The 21,271-nt window shown below is 33.9% G+C and overlaps 1 protein-coding gene across 1 annotated transcript; it reads left to right on the top strand.

The window, feature by feature from the left end:
• Positions 1 to 320: 320 nt before the first annotated feature.
• Positions 321 to 8,316, top strand: LOC114368015. The gene is made up of 8 exons (XM_028325341.1): positions 321 to 815; positions 1,917 to 2,011; positions 2,971 to 3,050; positions 3,272 to 3,313; positions 3,396 to 3,523; positions 3,853 to 4,033; positions 4,444 to 4,622; positions 7,495 to 8,316. The coding sequence occupies exons 1-8, from the start codon at positions 439 to 441 to the stop codon at positions 8,009 to 8,011; spliced, it is 1,599 nt and encodes a 532-aa protein (XP_028181142.1). The 5' UTR covers positions 321 to 438; the 3' UTR covers positions 8,012 to 8,316.
• The last annotated feature ends 12,955 nt before the right edge of the window (positions 8,317 to 21,271 follow it).

Raw genomic sequence — 21,271 nt, 5'->3', positions numbered from 1 at the left:
ACAAAATATGATGATTTAAAGTATAAGAATTATTTTATCTATCTTATTATCATTTTCATATAGTTATAATAATTATAATTGTTGTATAAGAGAAAAATTTGTTAAAAAATAACAATTATCTTAATTTTTTAATATAACATTAATTATTTTTTTTATTTTTTATTTTTTATAACATTAATGATAAACAATAAAATTTGTAAATAAATTAATAATAATATAAGATTAATTTTATAAATAACTATTTTGTTTGTTGAATGAAATAAATAAATTGTTACCGGTTCAAAACACCAAAAATAAATGAAATAAATAAGATAGTAAAAAAAAAAAAAAGTGTTAGCGTGAGGTCTCCATCCTTTGAATAACTCAGGAACTCCCAACTCTCCCTCCGTCACTCGCTCACCTCAAACCCCCAAACCTTCATCCGTCGATGCCCACTGGATGGCTCTGCCATCCGAGCCTCACCGTCGTCGCCGCCACAACCACATCTCCACCTTCCTCCAATCCACCGCCTCCAACTTCGCCTCTCTCTTCAACCCCCCAAACCCTCCCTCTCTAGCACTCCCTCACCCGCCCTCCTCCTTCTCCCTCCCTCTCTTCTTCGCGCCGCCGCTCTCCTCCTCCACTGCCGTTGACTCTGCCACTGCCGAGCCCGCTCGCCCTGCCGCGAAATCGGTCCGCATAGCGCGGCTCGGCGCCAATGGGAAGGGCGGCGGCGGGCCTGCGTTCGTGGGGCAGGTGTTCAGCATGTGCGACCTCTCCGGTACGGGCCTCATGGCCGTTTCGACGCACTTCGACATTCCCTTCATTTCGAAAAGGTTCCTCACTCTTCTAACGGATTAGAATTTTAATCTCTTTTTGTGTTGCTTCTTTTGAATTGGTTTGAGATGAAAAGTAAGAGATTTTTGTTTCCTGAAAGAGGGATTTTTATTTCGTTTTCTGTTTTCATTTTTGGTTACAACAACGACATCTTTTGAAATATAAAAGTTCACCCCATTTTGTGATGGATTTGATCGGTGGGAATCGGAAAAATAGATAGAGAGAATAAGTGATGTGTGATGAGAAAAAAGAAGAAAAAAAAAACTTCGTACTCCATTGCCCAGAGGCTCTTCGCTATGCGAAGGTATGGGGGAAGGATATTGTACGCAGCCTTGCCCTTGCATATGCAAAGAGGCTGTTTCCGGATTCGAACCCATGACCAACAAGTCTAAAAATGAGATGGAATAGATAGTGAATGCATGAATATAATTACTCTATACGAGGAAAATAAAACACCTGAAAACAGAAAATAAAGTGACAAAAGTGGCATTTTTATAATTAAAAGGTGAAAGCAAAAAATGAAATTAGAAAACTTTTTTCTGATATCGAAACAGTCTATATGCTTTCCTAAACTTGCTTCTATTTTTATATGTATTTGAAACAATTTATTTACAGCTTATTTGAGTTTAACTTGTGATATAAGTATTTTTATAAGTGTTTGAGAAAATTAAACTATGATATGTGCATAAGCTTAATTCAATAAGCTCTTTGGATCAACTAAAAAAAACATTCAACTTATGTGAATTAGTATTTATATGAGAAGAACTTGTATAAGAGTTTAATTAAGTTATTTAGCCAAATGTACAACCATATTTAATGGTTGAGTTTGGTTGCTTAGTAATCTTAGTATCCGAGTGAGATGTGAAGAGTTTATGTGAGATGCCTGTGAGGTAATCTCTTACCAGTGTACCAAACATGGGACATCTTGATCAGGCTTCGAAGAAGCTTGGTGGATTCTGATTATAGATAGGTGAACATTGAAAGGAATTTACAGCTAAGATAAAGATACTTGATTGAAATTGTTACTCATATGGATTAAGCTGTTAACAGCCTTATTTTTCTAAAAATGTGAATTTTCACCTATTATCTATCACCTGCAGAACCCCTGAGTGGTTGAAAAAAGTATTTGCAGCAATCACCAAGAGTGAGAGGAATGGCCCTGTATTTCGCTTTTTTATTGATCTAGGAGATGCAGGTTAGCTACATAAATATTCCGCTTTTCTCTTGTCCTTATACATGCTTTTAAGTTTTAGCTTTGCCAATCCATTTGTGTCTTATCATTTGCTTCAAGGTTACTTTGAATTTGATCAATATTCCTGTGTAGTCTTTTCTTTAAGACATGGTGAAATGTATATTTGTGATGGCATCTAAATATCGTTGTGTCCTTTAACTCATACTAAGGTTAACTAATTTTGCTGGCCTTTGAATGCTCATTAGTATTTTAAATAGAAAAAGACATTTCACTAGAGTGAAACGGGAACCTAAAGGTAGGGGAGATTAAGATATAAATATCCTCTACAAGAAAATTAGATATGACAAGGATAAGGAAAAAAATAATCTCAAGAATGCAACAAGGCTGCCCAATCTCAGCTTATCCAGAAAACAGCAACTAAAATTATAGCTGTCATGTGCTTCACACCAAATAAAAGCCAAAAACAATAGCAAGTGTTCAAAGATGTTAGCATTTGGTCCAATCAAGTGCATCAAAATGTCTCATATAATACATACTTGCCATAAAATTTTATCTTCCTGATTTTTACCATACTTGTAACAAACCAACAAAAACTGTTCCAAAGTGGAAGGACAAATAAACCCAGAGTATATGCCCCAAGAATCCCAAAAGGATTATGCCAAAAAAATAGCCACCTGCAATACAAATTAACTGGCCTACTGAGTCTGATTGTGATATGTACATAAATATTTCCCCGCTGATTAAAATATTCACTTGAGCACAGTATGTTTTGTACTTTTTGTTACGAAGCAAAAAAAAAAAAGTATATGTTTTGTACTTTTATTCATATTCCAATTTATCTGTGTTAGCTCCCTGCTTGTCCATGAATTTATTCTATTATCATCATTCATTTGGCTATTGTTAATATCTGATCAATAATTTCTTTTTCTTTCACCTATTAATGACATTTTTATTGGTATTAGTTTCATATGTCAAGAAGCTGAATATTCCAAGTGGTGTGGTGGGTGCCTGTCGTCTTGACCTAGCATATGAACATTTCAAGGTACCACTGACATTTTCAATTGCTAATTTAAATGTAGTCGTGCTGATTTAAGTATGCTCATTGAAGGTTCTGTGTGCTTTGATATATGATTTGGTTGTTTAGATAAAGTAATGCATGCAGATGGATGTCCCCAATTGTGGAATTTGATATGCTAATATTCTGTCTTACTTTTATATCTCTTGCTTAATTTATTTATAAATTGTGCATTACACCCCATGCAGGAAAAACCTCACTTGTTCCAGTTTGTTCCAAATGAGAAGCAGGTATTATTAGTGTTTCATTGTTGCATATCTTCGAGTTTTATTTGACTGCCATCTGTATTTATAATAAATACATCCCCACCAGGTCAAGGCAGCGAATAAACTGCTGAAGACAATATCAGAGCACGGTGAGAAGAAAAAGGTTGATGGGGTGCCTGTGTTTAGTGCCCAGAACTTAGATATAGCTATAGCAACTACAGATGGTATTAAATGGTGTGTTTCTCATCTTCCTTGTTTTATGTGAATTATAATTTTTTCTCAGAACATTTTTATATTTTGTTGATTTGAAATTTGATATCAGTCTAATAATTATTTTGGATTTCAATGGATGGATATCTCTCTTTTTCCTTAGAGTAGTAATTCAACAAGAATCTCTCTAATCTTGTTTCTTTTACCATTTTATGGACAGTTTTAACTTTTAATATAATTTCTTTTGGGATATTTTTGGTTGGTTTTTCATCCTCAGTAGTAGTAAAAATGTTTTCTTCCAAAGCATGGAACTGAATATATTATGCTTACATTATTGCTTTTTGTTCAATCAGGTATACTCCCTACTTTTTTGATAAAAACATGCTTGATAATATTCTTGAAGAAGCTGTTGATCAGCATTTCCATACCTTAATCCAAACTCGGCACATGCACCGGCGGCGGGATGTGGTTGATGACAACTTGGCTGCAGAAGTGATTGAGGAAATGGGTGATAGTTTAGGGGAGCCTCCTGAGGTAGATTGATTTGGAAAGAAAGTTTTCTTTTTCTAGTAGTAGTGCAAAAGAATCTCATGTTGAAGTTTTGGATATGAATCATTTATGTCTAATTTGGAGTTTATTTAAAATACTTGAAATATAATATAGAAGGCTTGTCAACATCAAAATGCTATTTCAGGATGGTCTCAAACTCAAGAATTAAAGGCACCCAATATGATCTTTGTATATTTGATAAAAAGCTTGGCCTGAGATACCTCATATAACTTGTTCCTGAAAATAAAAAAAGTTGTGCTGTATGTTTTCATGATTATATTTGTGTTAAAAGGGATGGACTACAGAATTAGAGGTATACATAACATTAATCTCTATTCTCTAGTCCTATTTCTCTGAAAAAATTTGGATAATTTATTGTTGATTTTTCCTGATAGGTTCAGGAATTGCTAGATGAAATGGGCCATCCTAGTATACCACTAAGTGTTATATCAAAAGCTGCAGAGCTCCAGTTTCAGTATACTGTTGATAAAGTATTTCTGGGTAATAGGTGGTTGCGGAAAGCAACAGGCATACAACCAATATTTCCATATATGGTTGACTCATTTGAGAGAAGGTATATTTTATGTTGTTTTCAGGCCTTTGAAACTGAAAATTTCAACTTGTGGCATTTTCACCCCTGTCCTTAGTTCAGTGGTTTCCTGGTTAAAAAAAAATATTAGCAATTCTTGCCAAAGAAAAATAAGAATATTTATTAATTCAGATAACTTTGGTTGGATATGTAATCAATCAAGCATAGTTTAGTGTCCGGGTTTGTTGTACATTGGTTAAATAGGGAATTAGGAGCTGTGTATCCATTATTAAGGTTAATATATATTCAGTTGTTTGTGCTATGCATTGACACTTGGTTTTCATTTGATGTTTCTCTTTTTTCTCTCAATAACTTGAATTCACTTCATCATTGCACCTGTAAAAATGTATAAATTTGATTCAGATTTTGTTAAACTTGTATTATTGGTTTGTTAGGCTCCTCATCCAAATAGATTTTTGTGTCATCCACAAAGCATGACTCTTCTGTCACTGCTTGAAAGAAGCCTTTCTTGTAAGTTATAACTTTAGAAATGCAGAATGGACAGGATTAAAGGGGAGTGAAAATGGAAAGTCTGTCATCAGTCATGTCCCCATTCTCTTCTCTGGAATTAGTCTGTATCTTTGAAGCTTTAAGATCCACTTATATTTGATACACTCTTGGTCTTAGCTCACTTTGTTGAAGTCTTATAGTTCTAAAAGTACTTTGATGTCTTTATTTTCTCATTTCAAATGAGTATTTATTTACGTATTTCCTCCCACTTTAACTACTCAAACTGAACATGTTTGCATTTCCCGACAATAGTATTAATACAAGAAGATGGATAGCAAATTCAGAGTCAAGCTCTTATTACAAGGAAAAAATTTGTTAAATCAGGAACCACACTTGAGAAAAGGAACATTGCTAGAAAAGGTTAGATGATCAGAGCTGCCAATCACATATTCTACTTTCTAACCCTGGCCTAAGCTGCCCAAATGATTCTGTTATGCCCTTCGAGTCTCCGACTATTGTTATCTCCCTCGTTCATGTTTCTGTCTGTTGTCGCCATTGTTAATTGCCTGCTCTAATTCCCTGCTGCCATTTGTACATCTTATTACATTTGCCTCCTTATCACCTATTGCAAAATCCATATTCCTCTATATGAATTGTATAACCTCACATGGCACAACTCTCAAGCTCATTTTTTTTCTAACTTTCTCTTCTATGTACCAAGGAACTGGCCATCAAATGAATGCACTCCTTCTAGTGTCACCCTGTCCTCAAGCTAAAATCTAGAAAGGCACTCTGAATGACCTGAAACAGCCAGACGTTGGCCATCAAATGAGCTTGGGTGTTACATGGGATACCCAACCAACCTAGACAATATTTATTGGTTGACTAAATGCACAAGAGATCATGGGAAAAACAGGAAACAAGGATCCCTAAATGTAAGGGATTGCAGTAATTACAGTAATAATGTCTAACCTCTAAGGAAGTAATGAAAGAATATCAAAAACAGAATCAGCTTATAATCAGAAAGTAATCAGCCTATAATCAGAAATAGTCTACACAATATTCAACCCCACACAAGAGCTTGCAAAATACCTATGTTTGTGGATCATATGATGAACATAACTCCACTTATAGTAGCCAGAGCATGAACTGCCCAAATTGACTAATAAAGATGCACCCTATCTGAAACTATTGAGCAAGGAAACCCATGCAATCGAAGTACCCCATTTGCAACATAGTGCAGCTCTGCCTCCTTGTCTGAATATATTCAATTGAGCTGAGAGGCATAAAATGAGCATTTTTACTCAAATGACCCCCACTACCTGTTGGATCAGGCTAGAATCTAGAAGGGGAGGTTGAATAGGTTCTTTCAAAATTTTTACCAATTCGTTCTTAACACAAATTAAAAACACCCCTTTAAATCAATCAAAGTTTCTTCAAAAGATCTTTAAAAAATAGAAACTTCAGTGATTAAAACGTTTAAAAATAGAATCTATTATGATGGCCCTTGAGATTAATTTCACTACCAAGATGAATACATGACTCAGAGTTTTAGAGAATAAGAGAATCACACAAGAGTTTATACTGGTTCAGTCCAATCCGAGCCTACATCCAATTGTTCTAAGTCCTCTTAGAACTTCCACTATATAGAGAACACAAGTACAAACATTATGCTTACACAATTCTCTAATAGAAATCAAATGACTCATAATTGAAACTCTAGCAATTCTCTAACATCTTTGGTAACCCTAACCAATAACCACAATCTAAAAGAATGAAAGATAATTGAATACACCTGAAACGTGTAGATCTTTAATCTTCAATATTTCTTTGCAAGATGATCAATCATGATGGTAGAATGAATGATTCTTTAATCAACTTCAATCTTCAGACTAATTGTAGTGTTATTGTTTTAGAAGACTCTTAAAATGTTTTACTTCAAGACTAAACATATCAAGAGTCTCTCAAAGAAAATACATAGTGGTGTTTCTAAATTTTAACAGGTAAAACAGATCTAATCAATTATAAAATCAAGTAATCGATTAATTCATTGAAATTTCCTTTGATCTGCATTTCTAGAAACTGGCTAATTGATTATCAAAAGGGTAATCGATTAATTCGTTTCAGTCTGAGAATTTTGTTCCTTATATGTTGTCTGGATAATCAATTATCATGTGTGGTAATCGATTATAGAATCACACAGAGAGTTTCTCTTTATTTCCAGGAGCTTCTCTTTATTTCCAGAAGCTGGGTAATCAATTATCCTAAGTTGCAGATCCTTTCTTCTTCTGAAACTGGATGTCTTGAGTTGCAGAGCACTTTTAAAGTTGGATGTCTTGAGTTGTGTGTATTGTTTATAGAAATTCAATGATTTGTATTTTCTAACATTGTGTTTGAAATCCTGCAGAAGTGAAGCTTCTCTACTGAGAGCTACAGAGTCAAGCAGCTCCCTTGAGAACTCTAAAGTGGAAGATGATAGGAAAAATGCTGAATGCATAGACTCTTCTAAGTGCAGTTTGGATGGTAATACTGAAGCTATCAAACAATCTAGTCCAAGACTAAGTCTACCATTTGGTAATTGGTTTCATCACCTATGGCCGAAACAGTGTCGCAAAAAAGTAGGCTCATCTAGAAAAGGTGTAAATAAGGAAGAAATGAAACCAGCACCCTTTCTTCCGAAAATTACAATGGTTGGTCTCTCTACTGAGGAAGCAGGCCAAATGAGCAAAGCTAATTTGAAGAAGACAATGGACGATTTGACAAGAGAGTTGGAGAAGACAGAGCTAGATATTATGACAGATGGTGGCAGTAAAGAGTGCAAAGTAGAAGATAGAGATCCACTATTTGTGGCAAATGTGGGTGATTACTATTCTAGTTTGGGAAAACCAGGATCTGGTCGCTGGATAAGAGGAGGATCCAACTAAAACCTTTTTGTCACAAGGAATTTTTCATTTGCAGGTTGTGGCGGATATTTATTGGTCTCCAAATAGTTAGTGTTGGAGCTGGAAATAACCTCATTTGCGGTGTATACTGAAAGTGGATGGATCAAGCTTTAGATTTTGTCTGATCAATGTTGTAAATGATTATATATGTAATTCATCACTGGTGCCCATTTTGATTTTACTTTGGGAAGTTTAATAAAACTGTGGTACAGAATGATTAGTAACTATGTATAAACCTGATTATGGGGAAAGAAATTGTCATCACTCTTATCTGAAGTTAGGGACTATTATTATTGGTCATAAATGGTTTTCTATATCTAGACAAGAATATAATTCTGCTGCTAGCTGTGAAGAAGCTTGCTTTTACTATTTCTCGCTGAAAAATTAAAAAAAAAAAGCATGTGCACGCAGAATTATATCAGGGTTGTAACTTGCAAGTCCTCATTAATTTCCAAACCAGGTATTTTAAAAAATGAGTAAATATATAAACTACACATTCAAAGATACGTGGGATTAAATTAATGTTCAAAATTACAGAGAATTAAAAGTACACATGGGGATTGAATTAGTGTTCATTTTAAATAAGGAACAAAATTGTTTAAAATTTTTTATCGACCAACTTGCTGTCGGGTATAATTTTAAAAACTCAATTTGAGTATTTAGAGAAGAAAAGAACTGTCCATGGTCCCTAAATTTTACGTCAGTTCTTAAAATTAAAGAAGTTCAAAACTTAAAATGTCAAATAAGTCTCCATACTTAGTTACTTACCGTGACTTTAGTCTATAAATATATATTAATATTATCACTTTAAGTTATGCATATTTTTGAATTTTTTTTAATGAGAAAAATAATTATACACTAATAATATAAAAAAATTTATGTCGTATTTAATCATTATCCATTATATATGATAAAATTGTTAATTTTTATAATAATTACTTTAAAAATCATATTATCGATGATTTGTGATTGAATGACGATATAAAACTATTTTATACGGTCAATATATAACCATTAAATTATTTTTTTATTTCTAAAGAAAAAGTTATACACTTTTTTAAATTTTAAACTAAAGTGATTGATAGATTACATTTTGAGATTTTTTTTATTTTCTTATTAATGTGAAAATACTATATATTTTCAGGAACTAGAAGATGTTTTTCCCTTAAACTAATTTTGGACAGAATCAACATTATTTGTTATATGTTTCAGACACATTTTAAACGAAATTGTTAGATGTTTCAAACGGACTTTAATTCAAATTAACATTATTTGATATGAAATGTATAAATTACTAACAAATTTAATATTATTTAATTTAATTTTAGACAAATTTATAGATGAAATAAAATAATATTTTTTGCTTGTATGTTTCACAAAGATGTGAGCAAAATATTTAATTATTTACTTTAGACAAAATCCCAACAAAAATTTGTAAATATTATTAACATTTATATCAACAATCCAATATACCCACCAACCTATCCTCTGCTACACTAAGAATCTATTTAAACAAAATCCAATTGTGTGAAGTATTCAAAATGTTCAAATATATAATAAAAATATTACATAGATCCAAGTAACTTCACATCTAATGTTGCCAGTTGACTCCGAAAGTTTGAATGATTTTTTTCTTTTCTTTTCATGAAGGCCGCATTAAAACATTGACAAATTCAAGTCCGTTTGTTAGACTCACATCAATAGAGACAATTGGTTACTATATATTAACACATGAATAGAGACGATAGTTATGAGTACTATATGTAATTGTCAGGCTTCTGACACCAATTGCATTGAGAAGACCAACAAGTGGTCCAAGCTTGAAATGGTTTGACATAGAACTCACCATTGACTTTATATATTATCATGCCATTCTATATCCATTTTTACAAATAGAAAACATAGTCAAAGAACATTAAACTAAAACTCTTTAAATGAAAATTCAATAATGATTGATATTGATAAGTTTGAATTGAAGATGATGTATCTGATTTGGAGAATGATGTATTGATTGTGATTGAATTATGATGAATATTGACTAGGATAAATTGTAATGTTATAGGTCGTTCACTGGTTGAGTTCTTTGACGAGGCCGAGACTACATGAAAATGGGTAACATGCAAAAGGCACACTCAAGTTAATAGAGATTCTACCGAAGTTACAATATCTAATAAATGTTTACTTGCTACAGCAACGTCACTTGTATTAATTTGTAGGAGTTTGAGATGGAATAGATTCTTTGGAACAGGGCCTAAGGTTTCTCGTGGACAATAATACAGTCTTTCTATAGCAATTTGTTCGATGTTGAGGTGTAATTTATAACTCAAAATGTATATTATAAATGTTGTACTTGAGTGTTGACTTCGGTTAAGCTTGCAACTTGGATTAGTTTAGCATTGGGTCCAGCAACACTATTATACTAATTAGGGATGAAGCTTGATTCAAATTAGAAGCTAACCACATAAACTAAAGGATATTATGCAAGCTCATTGTCCCTCAAATGAATATAGAATTAAGAGGGTTGCAATGCAAATTGCAAGTTCCCTTTTAGGTAAAATTATTTATCATTTGAGTTTTATCCTTAAAAATTATGGTTACTATTTGAAGGCTTTTGTACACTCTAGTTGTTATTCAATTCTCTTCAAAAGTTAAATTTTCAAATGAATTAGCAGAAGTACCTTGCTTCTATGAAGCCCATACAGTGGACCAGCTAATACAAGAAACCAAATTTATGTGATATGGTCATGACATTTACCATGGGACACGTGACTTCACACTTAGTGTAGTACATTTTTCATGAAATTAGTTTAAATCATCATATAGAACGAGCCTTTACACAACAGTAAACTTGTGCCTTGATATTGATCATGAGTTCGAATCTGAAAAGGCTACATATAATGACTCTTCCTTCTCCGTATCTTTGCATAACGAGGAGCCTTTGGACACTCATACATTAGATTTTTTAGTTCAAAACATCAGCAAAAAATAAAATTGGCGCAAGCATTGTATTATCAAAAACATTAATTATTGGTCATGGATATTGATAATAATGTTAATTACCTCCAACAACAATTAAACACAACATTAATTTAACCTTAAAGTAAATAAATAAAGGCAACAAGGTCTTTATAAAAAAATGCAGCAACAATAAAACATAAAGGATGCACCTTGAACCTATTCACCATCACCAGAGATTTGATGCTTGGCATCCTCCACCACCAGGCCATTTGAGGTGCAATATGATGCTTCGATTTTTAACGATCAAAACATTTTTGGAATGGATGCATAAGGAATGAACGGGGTCACTTCATGTTAGCCAGAACAACTTGGACGAATGGCTATCTGAATCCAGCAGAAGCGAAAGCATGAAGCTTACTGCATGCTCTTAGGTGGATAAAGGATCATAATTTTCAGAATATTAATTGATGTCGAGATGGATGTAAAAGTTATAGTGGACAGATTCTACAATAATTCCACTTGAAGCTCTGATTTACAATTTTTGAAAAATAAATGTAAAGGACTTATTCTTAATTTCCTAAAGTGACGAGTTATGTACAATGGCAAGCTAATCTTGTCGCCCACAACTTAGCCAAGATGTCAAGATTGTGTGTTAGGCACCAAATTTTCAATCAAGTTCCTCATTCTATTTCCCGATGAAATATCTTAATCGTCTTCCTTTAAAAAAAAGGATGCACCTTGAAAGTTGAAACATAACTCACATTTATCACACACAATTAGGAGTATTCATGATGCTAGTTCGGTTTTTGGTTAAAAAGTCATTTGAATCAAACATAAAAATTATATATAGTTTGGTTTGAATACGATATCAAATCTGAACCAAATAACCACTCTTTTGCGGTTTGGTTTGAATCGATTGTTGCAGTTTTTAATATTCTTACTTTTGATCTTATATGATTTTTAAAATATTTAATTTAACTAACAAAAAAATTGATACTAACATTACCAAACGTTCAAAACCTTATTTAGATATTGTAGCCCAACAGTACTTGATAGGTTCATATATGTTTAAAAATTTATGTGTTTTGACTTCTTGTATGTGAAGTAGAAACTAGAAATTAATGCTCTAGTCAAAACACACTAGTTAAGCTCAAATTACACTTAAAATGAATTATAATTCAATCTTATATATTTGTATTATATGTGTAAAAAAAGAAAATGGATTACACTTAGAATGGATTATAATTCAATCATATATGTGCAAATAATAAATATAAATACTATAATATAAATACATATTTGTGGTTTGATTAGATTTTGCAAATGTCAACCGTAATCCGAACTGAACCAATTGGTTTATTCAAAAATCAATCTAAACAAATCCAAAAAATATCCATTTGGTTCAATTTTCAATTCTTTTAAGCACTTTTTGACTTTCCATTTGGATAGGTCTAAATTTGAACATCCCTGCATGTAACCATGCAACCAAATTAGGCCGAGTGACGGGAACCGCTTGTCAAACCAATTGCCATATCAAGCAACTGCCTTATAAAATTAGAGGCCATGTAAAAAATTATAAAATTATGAGGCCATTGTACAAAGCATTCTAAATGAATGATGAGGACATGACAATGACTAAGGGCAAGGAATCTTTAGAAGGACTTGGAGGACTAATGGCAAGGGCTAGAACAAAGAAGGACAAGGAAACTCTTCAACAAGTGTTAACCATGCTATTTGAATTTAGGCCCAAGTTACAAGTGGAGAAGTTTCAGATTGTCAATTGCACCATGTTCCAAGAAGAGTAGAGGGTGCCACCTTTGTTAAGTGGTTTTATTAGCATTTTGTTAGTTGAAATAAAGGTTCAAACTTTTGTTAAAGTGGCTGTCAATTCTCTTTGGACTTGCACCACCTATGGACTTGTTTTAATTTGAAGAAATTAAGGTTTAATAAGGTGGAAACTCTAGGCTTGTGGTTGTCTCTTGGCTAACCAATAGTTGCGCATTTTTCCACATGTTTTTGTGTCATAATTCTAGTTTAAATTAGGTATAATAACACCATCAATTGTTGTTATTGGTGATCATTTGTCTTAATTCTAGATTTAATTAGGTATAATGACACCATCAATTATTGTTATTGGTGATCATTTCTTCTTCTCACTTTTGTAATCAACTTGATGCCATTCCTATTTATGGGCTGCACATTTTCTAATAAAAAAGAAGAAGACAACAAACCTTGAATTGAGTTTTATTCACCTTCTAAAGTGTGAGAGTGAATCTCCTTAGTTACTTGAGTGATTTAAGAAATTGGTTTATCAAGGAACACCACCTTGTGTGTGATACCGATTCCGGAGGAGTGATTCTTCCATCCACCTTCTTCATTCTCCTTCTTCATCATTCTAAACCATCATTCTTCATCCAAATACATTCAGACTTTGAACCAAATCCCTTCCATTCAGCCCTCCATAAACTTGCCACTTTCTCTTTTCTTATCCAGTCCATTTTCTGAATTTTCATACAAGTACAAAAAAAAAACCTTTGAAGATCCATCCTCAACCCTTGTGCAAATGGGTTTACATCATTTTGGTATCAGAACCTGGTTCAAGGGTTTTTCAAGACTGCTTGGGTTGAAATTTCTTGGTAACATCCTTCTAATTTCTTCTTTGCCATTTTATATTACCTTGTTCATGCTATTTTTTTTTATTGAGGATGAACCATTGCAAAAAAAATTAGGCCTTTAATTTCTTGTTAAAAAAAAGGGTAGAAACGTATTTTAAAAAAAATATTTGGGCTGAATGGTTCATGCTATAATAGCTTTAAAAAATTCTTGAAGGTAATATAATTGGTTGTTAGAAGATTTGAATTACCAAATTCTGAAGTTTAATTCCTTCAAAAAATCCCATTGTATAGTTGTTGGAATTTTTGTCCTTGTTCTAAGCCTTTGTTAGCCTAACCCTAAGCCTTTTCCTTGTCACAAATTGGTTGTTGAACTTTGTGTAAACTTTCTCTTGAATTGCTTTAGAACTCAAGGAGAATTCTAGAGTGGAAAAAGGCATGAGTGCACAAAATTGAAAAAAAAAGCCATATTTGAGAGATACACTTGAGTATGGTGAGGTTCTATTTTCTTTATAACTATTATTATTATTTTTATTTTGAATATGTTAGGTGGTGGTGAACATCAATTGGATGGGGCACAAAGATTCTTGTTGGATGCTCTTAATGCTCAAATGCAAAGACTATTGAGAGAGAACATTGAGGAGTTGTATGAAAGAATTGAGTGATTAGAGAATCGTGAACATCATGAGGAAGAAAGGAGAGGAGGAAATGGTGGCGGTCCAAGGCCAAACCGAATTGAAGGAGTCAAGCTCAACATTCCTCCCTTTAAAGGCAATAGTGATCTAGAGACATATTTGGAGTGGGAGCTCAGGATAGAGCATATCTTCTCCTATGAGGAGGCCCAAAAGTTGAAACTAGCAGCCGCAGAATTCTCAGATTATGCTCTTGTGTGGTGGAACAGATTGCAAAGGGAGAGAGCTAGAAATGAGGAGCCTTTGGTGGAAACTTGGGTTGAGATGAAAAGGATCACGAGGAAGCGATATGTGCCGGCAAGCTATACTAGGGACTTAAAATTCAAACTTCAAAAGTTGTCCCAAGGTAGCAAAGGCGTTGAGGAGTACTATAAAGAAATGGAGGTGCTCATGATTCAAGCCAAAATAGAAGAGGATGAAGAGGTAACTATGGATAGACTTCTTAGTGGTTTAAATAGTGATATCCGTGATGTTGTTGAGCTATAGGAATTTGTTGAAATGGAGAATTTTCTTCACAAAACAATCCAAGTAAAGCAACAATTGAAGAGGAAAGGCGTGGCCAAAAAGAGTTCCACTAATTATGGTTCTTCTAGTTGGAAGGACAAGAGTAAAGGGGCTACCACCTCTAATGCAACACCTATACCATCAAAAAATCCTCCAAAATTCCAAGAACAATCCTAAAAAAAGAGCCAGGATGTGAAGTGTTTTCGGTGCCAAGGCTTGGGACATTATGCATATGAGTGCCCTAACAAGAAAGCCATGATTCTTAGAGATGGAGAGTACATTAGTGAGTCCGAAGTTGAAAAGGGAGAAGAGAGTGAGGATGATGAGGAGGAAGTGGAGAAAACACCAGAGGGATAATTGTTGATGATTAAGCAGTTACTTGGCCATCAATTGAAGTCTATGGAGGAGAGTCAAAGAGAAAACATTTTCCACACTAGATGTTTGATCAATGGCAATGTTTGCATGGCGATCATTGATGGAGGGAGTTGTACCAATGTGGCAAGTGCAAGACTTGTGTCTAAATTGAATTTAGTCACAAAACCACATCCTAGGCCGTATAAGCTTCAATGGCTTAGTGAGGATGGAGAGGTGCAAGTAAGGAAGCAAGTGGAGTTGGATATTTCCATTGGAAAGTACAATGATAAGGTGCTTTGTTATGTTGTTCCTATGGAGGCCAGCCACTTACTCTTGGGGAGACCATGGCAATTTGATAAGAGGGCTAATCATGATGGTTTCACCAACAAGGTCTCTTTCACGCATCAAGGCAAAAAGATAGTGCTCAAACCATTGAGTCCACAAGAAGTGTGTGAGGATTAAAGAAAAATGAAAGAGAAAATTTTTCAAAAAAAGAGAGAAAAAGAAAGAGAGCCAAACACTTGAGAGTTCAAAAAGTGAGGACAAAAAGAGGGAAACACAAGAGAGGAAAAAGATGAGTGAAACACTTGAAGTGAGGGGGAATTTTCTAGCTACAAAAGGAGAGGTCAAAAGGTTGTTTCATTCAAAACAACCCCTATACTTGTTGATTTGCAAAAATTATGTTTTGACCACTAACACTTTTGACAACTTTGAATTTCCTTCTAGTGTGAAAACCTTTTGGCAGAAATTTGAGGATGTGTTTCCATCAAGTGTTCCATGTAGGTTGCCACCATTAAGGGGAATTGAGCATCAAATTGATCTCAAGCCGGGAGCTTCTTTGCCTAATAGGCCAACTTATAGGATCAACCCTCAAGAGACCAAGGAGATCCAAAGACAAGTGGAAGAAATCATTGGTAAGGGATGTGTAAGAGATAACATGAGTCCATGTGCTGTCCCGGTAATTTTGGTTCCAAAAAGGATGGTTCTTGGAGGATGTGCTCCGATTGTAGAGCTTTAAACAATATTACCATTAAATATAGGTATCCAATACCTAGAATTAATGATTTGCTTGATGAATTGCATGGTGCTTGTTTCTTTTCCAAAATTGATTTGAAAAGTGGTTACAATCAAATAAGGATTAAAGAAAGAGATGAATGGAAAACCGCTTTCAAAACTAAATATGGATTATATGAATGGTTAGTTATGCCTTTCGGTTTGACTAATGCACCAAGCACTTTTATGAGATTAATGAACCATGTTTTGAGAGAATTCATTGGTAAGTTTGTGGTGGTGTACTTTGATGATATCCTTGTTTATAGCACAACCCTTGATTGCATGTTGCACACTTAAAATCGGTGTTGTGTGTGCTTAGGAAGGAACAATTTTATGCTAACCTTGAAAAGTACATTTTTTGCAAAGATCATGTTGTGTTTCTTGGTTTTGTAGTGAGTTCCAAAGGGGTTCAAGTTGATGAAGAAAAGGTCAAGGCTATCCAAGCTACACCTAAAAGTGTGACCGAGGTGAGAAGTTTTCATGGCCTAACAAGTTTTTTTAGGCAATTTGTGAAGGATTTTAGTACCTTGGCAGCACCTTTGAATGAGGTAATTAAAAAAATGTTGTTTTCAAATAGAGGGAGAAACAAGAAGAAGCTTTCAATGCTCTTAAGCAAAAGTTAATCAATGCCCCTATACTTGCTTTGCCAAAATTTTCAAAATATTTTGAAATTGAATGTGATGCTTCAAATATTGGGATTGGGGTTGTATTGTTACAAGAAGGCCATCCAATTGTTTATTTTAGTGAAAAATTAAGTGGTCCTACCCTTAACTATTCTACTTATGATAAGGAGTTGTATGCCTTAATGAGAGCGTTGAAAGCGTTACAACACTATCTTTATCCCAAGGAGTTTGTGATCCATAGTAACCATGAGTCCCTAAAATACTTAAAGGGACAAGGCAAGCTAAACAAAAGACATGCCAAATGGATGGAATTTCTTGAGCAATTCCCTTATGTTATTAAACATAAAAAGGGAAAAGGAAATATTGTTGCGGATGCCTTGTCAAGGAGGCACTTTTTGCTTTCTATGCTTGAAACACAAATGATTGGATTTGATTGCTTGAAAGAAATGTATGAAAATTGTGAAAATTTTTCTAAAGATGGTTTTTATAGATATAAGGGCTACTTTTTCAAAAAAAATAAATTATGTGTTCCCGTGTTCTACTAGAAACTTGCTTGTGTGTGAAGTCCGTGAAGGTGGGTTGGTGGGGCATTTTGGGTCCAAAAGACCTTAGATACATTGAAAGATAATTTTTATTGGCCTAACATGGAGAAAGATGTGTAGAATTTTTGTGAGTGTTGTATTGTTTGCGAAAAGGCCAAGTCAAAGGTAATGCCTCATGGTTTGTATACCCCTTTACCAATTTCGGATTCTCCATGGATTGATTTATCAATGGACTTTGTTTTAGGGCTGCCTAGAACAAGTAATGGTAAGGATTCCATATTTGTTGTTATTGATAGGTTTTCTAAAATGACTCATTTTATTCCTTGTAGGAAATTTGATGATCCTAATCATGTGGCATATTTGTTCTTCAAAGAAGTGGTGAAACTCCATGGATTACCAAGAAGCATTGTTAGTGATAGGGACTCCAAGTTCCTAAGCCATTTTTGGAGGACCTTATTGGCAAAGTTGGGTACTAAATTACTATTTTCTACTACTTGTCACCCTCAAATGGATGGACAAACGGAGGTCGTGAATAGGACTTTGGGTACCTTGCTAAGGACCGTTTTGAAAAAGAATCTTAAAAATTGGGAAGTTTGCTTACCTCACATTGAATTTGCTTATAATAGGGTTGTGCATAGCACCGCTAGTTGTTCTCCTTTTAAGGTTGTTTATGGTTTCAATCCGCTAACTCCTCTTGATTTGTTGCCAATGCCTAATATTTTAGTTTTTAAGCATAAGGAAGGACAAGCCAAAGCGGACTATGTGAAAAAGCTCCATGAAAGAGTCAAGGCCCAAATTGAAAAGAGGAATGAGAGCTATGCTAGAAAAGCAAACAAGGGGCGCAAAAAGGTTGTTTTCCAACCAGGAGATTGGGTTTGGGTTCACATGAGAAAGGAGAGGTTTCCGGAGCAAAGGAAATCCAAGCTTCAACCAAGAGGGGATGGTCCATTTCAAGTACTTAAAAGTATAAATGACAATGCATACAAGATTGAATTGCCCGGTGAGTATAATGTTAGTACTACATTTAATGTGTCTGACTTAACTCTTTTTGATGCAGATGGAGAAGCCAATTTGAAGACAAATCCTTTTGAAGAGGGAGGGAGGGAGTGATGAGGACATGGCAAGGACTAAGGGTAAGGAACCTTTAGAAGGACTTGGAGGACCAATGGCAAGGGCTAGAACAAAGAAGACCAAGGAAGCTCTTCAACAAGTGTTAACCATGCTATATGAATTTAGGCCCAAGTTACAAGTGGAGAAGCTTCGGATTGTCAATTGTACCATGTTCCAAGAAGATTAAAGGGTGCCACCTTTGTGGAGTGGTTTTATTAGAATTTTGTTAGTTGAAATAAAGGCCCAAACTTGTGTTAATGTGGCTGTCAATTCTCTTTGGATTTGCACCACCTATGGACTTGTTTTAATTTGAAGAAATTAAGGTTTAATAAGGTGGAAACTCTAGGCTTGTGGCTGTCTCTTGGCTGACCAAGAGTTGTGCATTTTTTCACATGATTTTGTGTCTTAACTCTAGTTTTAATTAGGTATAATGACACCATCAATTATTGTTATTGGTGATCATTTCATCTTCTCGCTTTTGTAACCAACTTGATGCCATTCCTATTTATGGGTTGCACATTTTCTAATAAAAAAAGACAATAAACCTTGAATTGAGTTTTATTCACCTTCTAAAGTGTGAGAGTGAATTTCTTTAGTTACTTGAGTGATTCAAGAAATTTGTTTATCAAGGAACACCACCTTGTATGTGACACCAATTCCGGAGGAGTGATTCTTCTATCCACCATCTTCATTCTCCTTCTTCATCATTCTAAACCATCATTCTTCATCCAAACACATTCAGACTTTGAACCAAATCCCTTCCATTCAGCCTTCCATAAACTTGCCACTTTCTCTCTCCTTATCATGTCCATTTTCTGAATTTTCATACAAGTACAAAAACAAACCTTTGAAGATCCATCCTCAATCCTTGTGCAAATGGGTTTACATGAAGGAAGGTGAAAGCTTATTGAATTGTAGTTGGTTCTTTTGATATTACAAATACTATATAATCAATACCTGAATATGATAAAGGTTAAGCACATTCATTTAAAGTTTTGGTAAAGCAAAATTATTTTATCCATCTTGTGACATAGTACATTGTAATTTTCTTTTAAATTTTGAAAATACCTCAATTTTTTATTTGGTTGATGGCATGTGGAGATTGTGTTCACATATGATTACTGGGCTTGATTTAGATTCTCCTAATTTTGTGAAATCACTATATCTCCCTAGATTTCAAAGTCAAAGGCATGTCTAACAAAAAAAAGTCCACTCAATTTGAACCAATGATCAGTCCACAATTCTCAGAACCTATGTGTAATTACAAAAAGATATTAGTACAGTTTACATAGTATCAAACTTTAAATAGATGTCCTTAAAGTTTATCATATTTAGGAACTAATTATATATAGTATTTGCAATATCAAAAGAATAAACTACAAATCATTCAATCAGCTTCCACTTTAATGAGCTTGTTTAGTCACAAACTTCACGTAGTTAGGATTGTCATCTTCTATTTCGGTCCCCCACAATTTCCCCGTTGTGGAACCTGCATGTGGTATGAAAATTTAAAATAGACACTGAGAAATGACACGAACAAATTCAAGCTTTGTTGGCCTGAAAAGAAAGAAGCAACACCCAACAGGAAATTTTGGAGAGGTATCCAATTCGCTTCAATTTCCTTAGAAAATGAGCTACCCTATTACAGTTTCAGATAAACACAAATTCATATTACAATGCCACCAAAATCAAATCACATTCCTAGTCAAACTTTAGTTGCCATTTCAGCCTCACCACAAAATGAAAGTAGATGAGTGAATGAAATAAGTCAACTTGCTACTTCAGATGCTACCTTACTGCAAGATGAAAATATAGTTGTGTTTGAACTAATTCCATCACGACGTCCGAGTAAGTTATATAAACTTAAAACTATTCCATTAACAAGGGGTGCACTATACTTTAGAGACAAGAGTTTGCTTATTTTAGATTTTGAAAATTTTGAACTTCAAATAGCTTTCAATTAAAAATAATTGATTTATTTTATACAAATGGTATTTTAAAAATGGGTTTTGAAAATTATATTTTATTTCAATGATAATAGTAAGATTCTTACATGTCACATTTTTGAGGAAGCAATGCCTTCCAAGATTATTTTGATGATGCCAAAGAATCAAGAATCAAACAAGTTTCAAAAATCAAGATCAAGACTCAAGTAAAGAATCAAGACTCAAGATTCAAGAATCAAGAGAAGACTCAATCAAGATAAGTATTAAAAGAATTTTTCAAAACATTGAATAGCACAAGAATTTTTCAAAAAGAAAAATCTTTTACCAAAGAGTTTTACTCTCTGGTAATCGATTACCAGAAGGCAATAATCGATTACCATGATCATGTAATCGATTACCAATGTTTTAAAATGTTAGATTTCAAATTACCAGTGTTTTTAAATGTTTTGATTTTCAAATTTAAACATGAAGAGTCACATCTGTTGATGTGTAATCGATTACACCATGATGGCAATCAATTATCAGTGGCTGATTTCGAAAAATAAATTACCAAAAGTCACAATTCTTAAAGTGATTTGTTTCTGAAGAGCTTTTCAAAAGTCAAAACTTTTAAAGTGACTAGTTTTCAAAAGAGTCACAACTTTTAAAAGTGACTAGTTTTAAAGAAATTTCCAAGAGTCACAAACTTTAATTTTAGTCATCAAATGATTATAAATATGTGACCATGGCACTAATTTCAAAATTATGATTCCTTTCATGCATAATAGATTTCCTTCATCTTTCTAAAAGTTTTTGTTCAATACTTTCCCTTTCAAGAAAAGTTCGTTGACCAAAAACTTGTGTTATTC

The sequence above is a fragment of the Glycine soja genome, chromosome 9 (genome assembly GCF_004193775.1).
Source record: "Glycine soja cultivar W05 chromosome 9, ASM419377v2, whole genome shotgun sequence".
NCBI classification, from domain to species: Eukaryota; Viridiplantae; Streptophyta; class Magnoliopsida; order Fabales; family Fabaceae; genus Glycine; species Glycine soja.
Note: the sequence above shows the minus strand (reverse complement) of the source record. Positions and strands in the feature narration are given on the sequence as shown.

Excerpts from the sequence above, each read along its gene's own strand:
- LOC114368015 (XM_028325341.1), top strand. The coding sequence starts at position 439 with ATGGCTCTGCCATCCGAGCCTCACCGTCGTCGCCGCCACAACCACATC. Across the intron at positions 2,012-2,970 it reads TATTGATCTAGGAGATGCAG|TTTCATATGTCAAGAAGCTG; the intron begins GTTAGCTACATA and ends TATTGGTATTAG. Across the intron at positions 4,623-7,494 it reads GTTGACTCATTTGAGAGAAG|AAGTGAAGCTTCTCTACTGA; the intron begins GTATATTTTATG and ends GAAATCCTGCAG.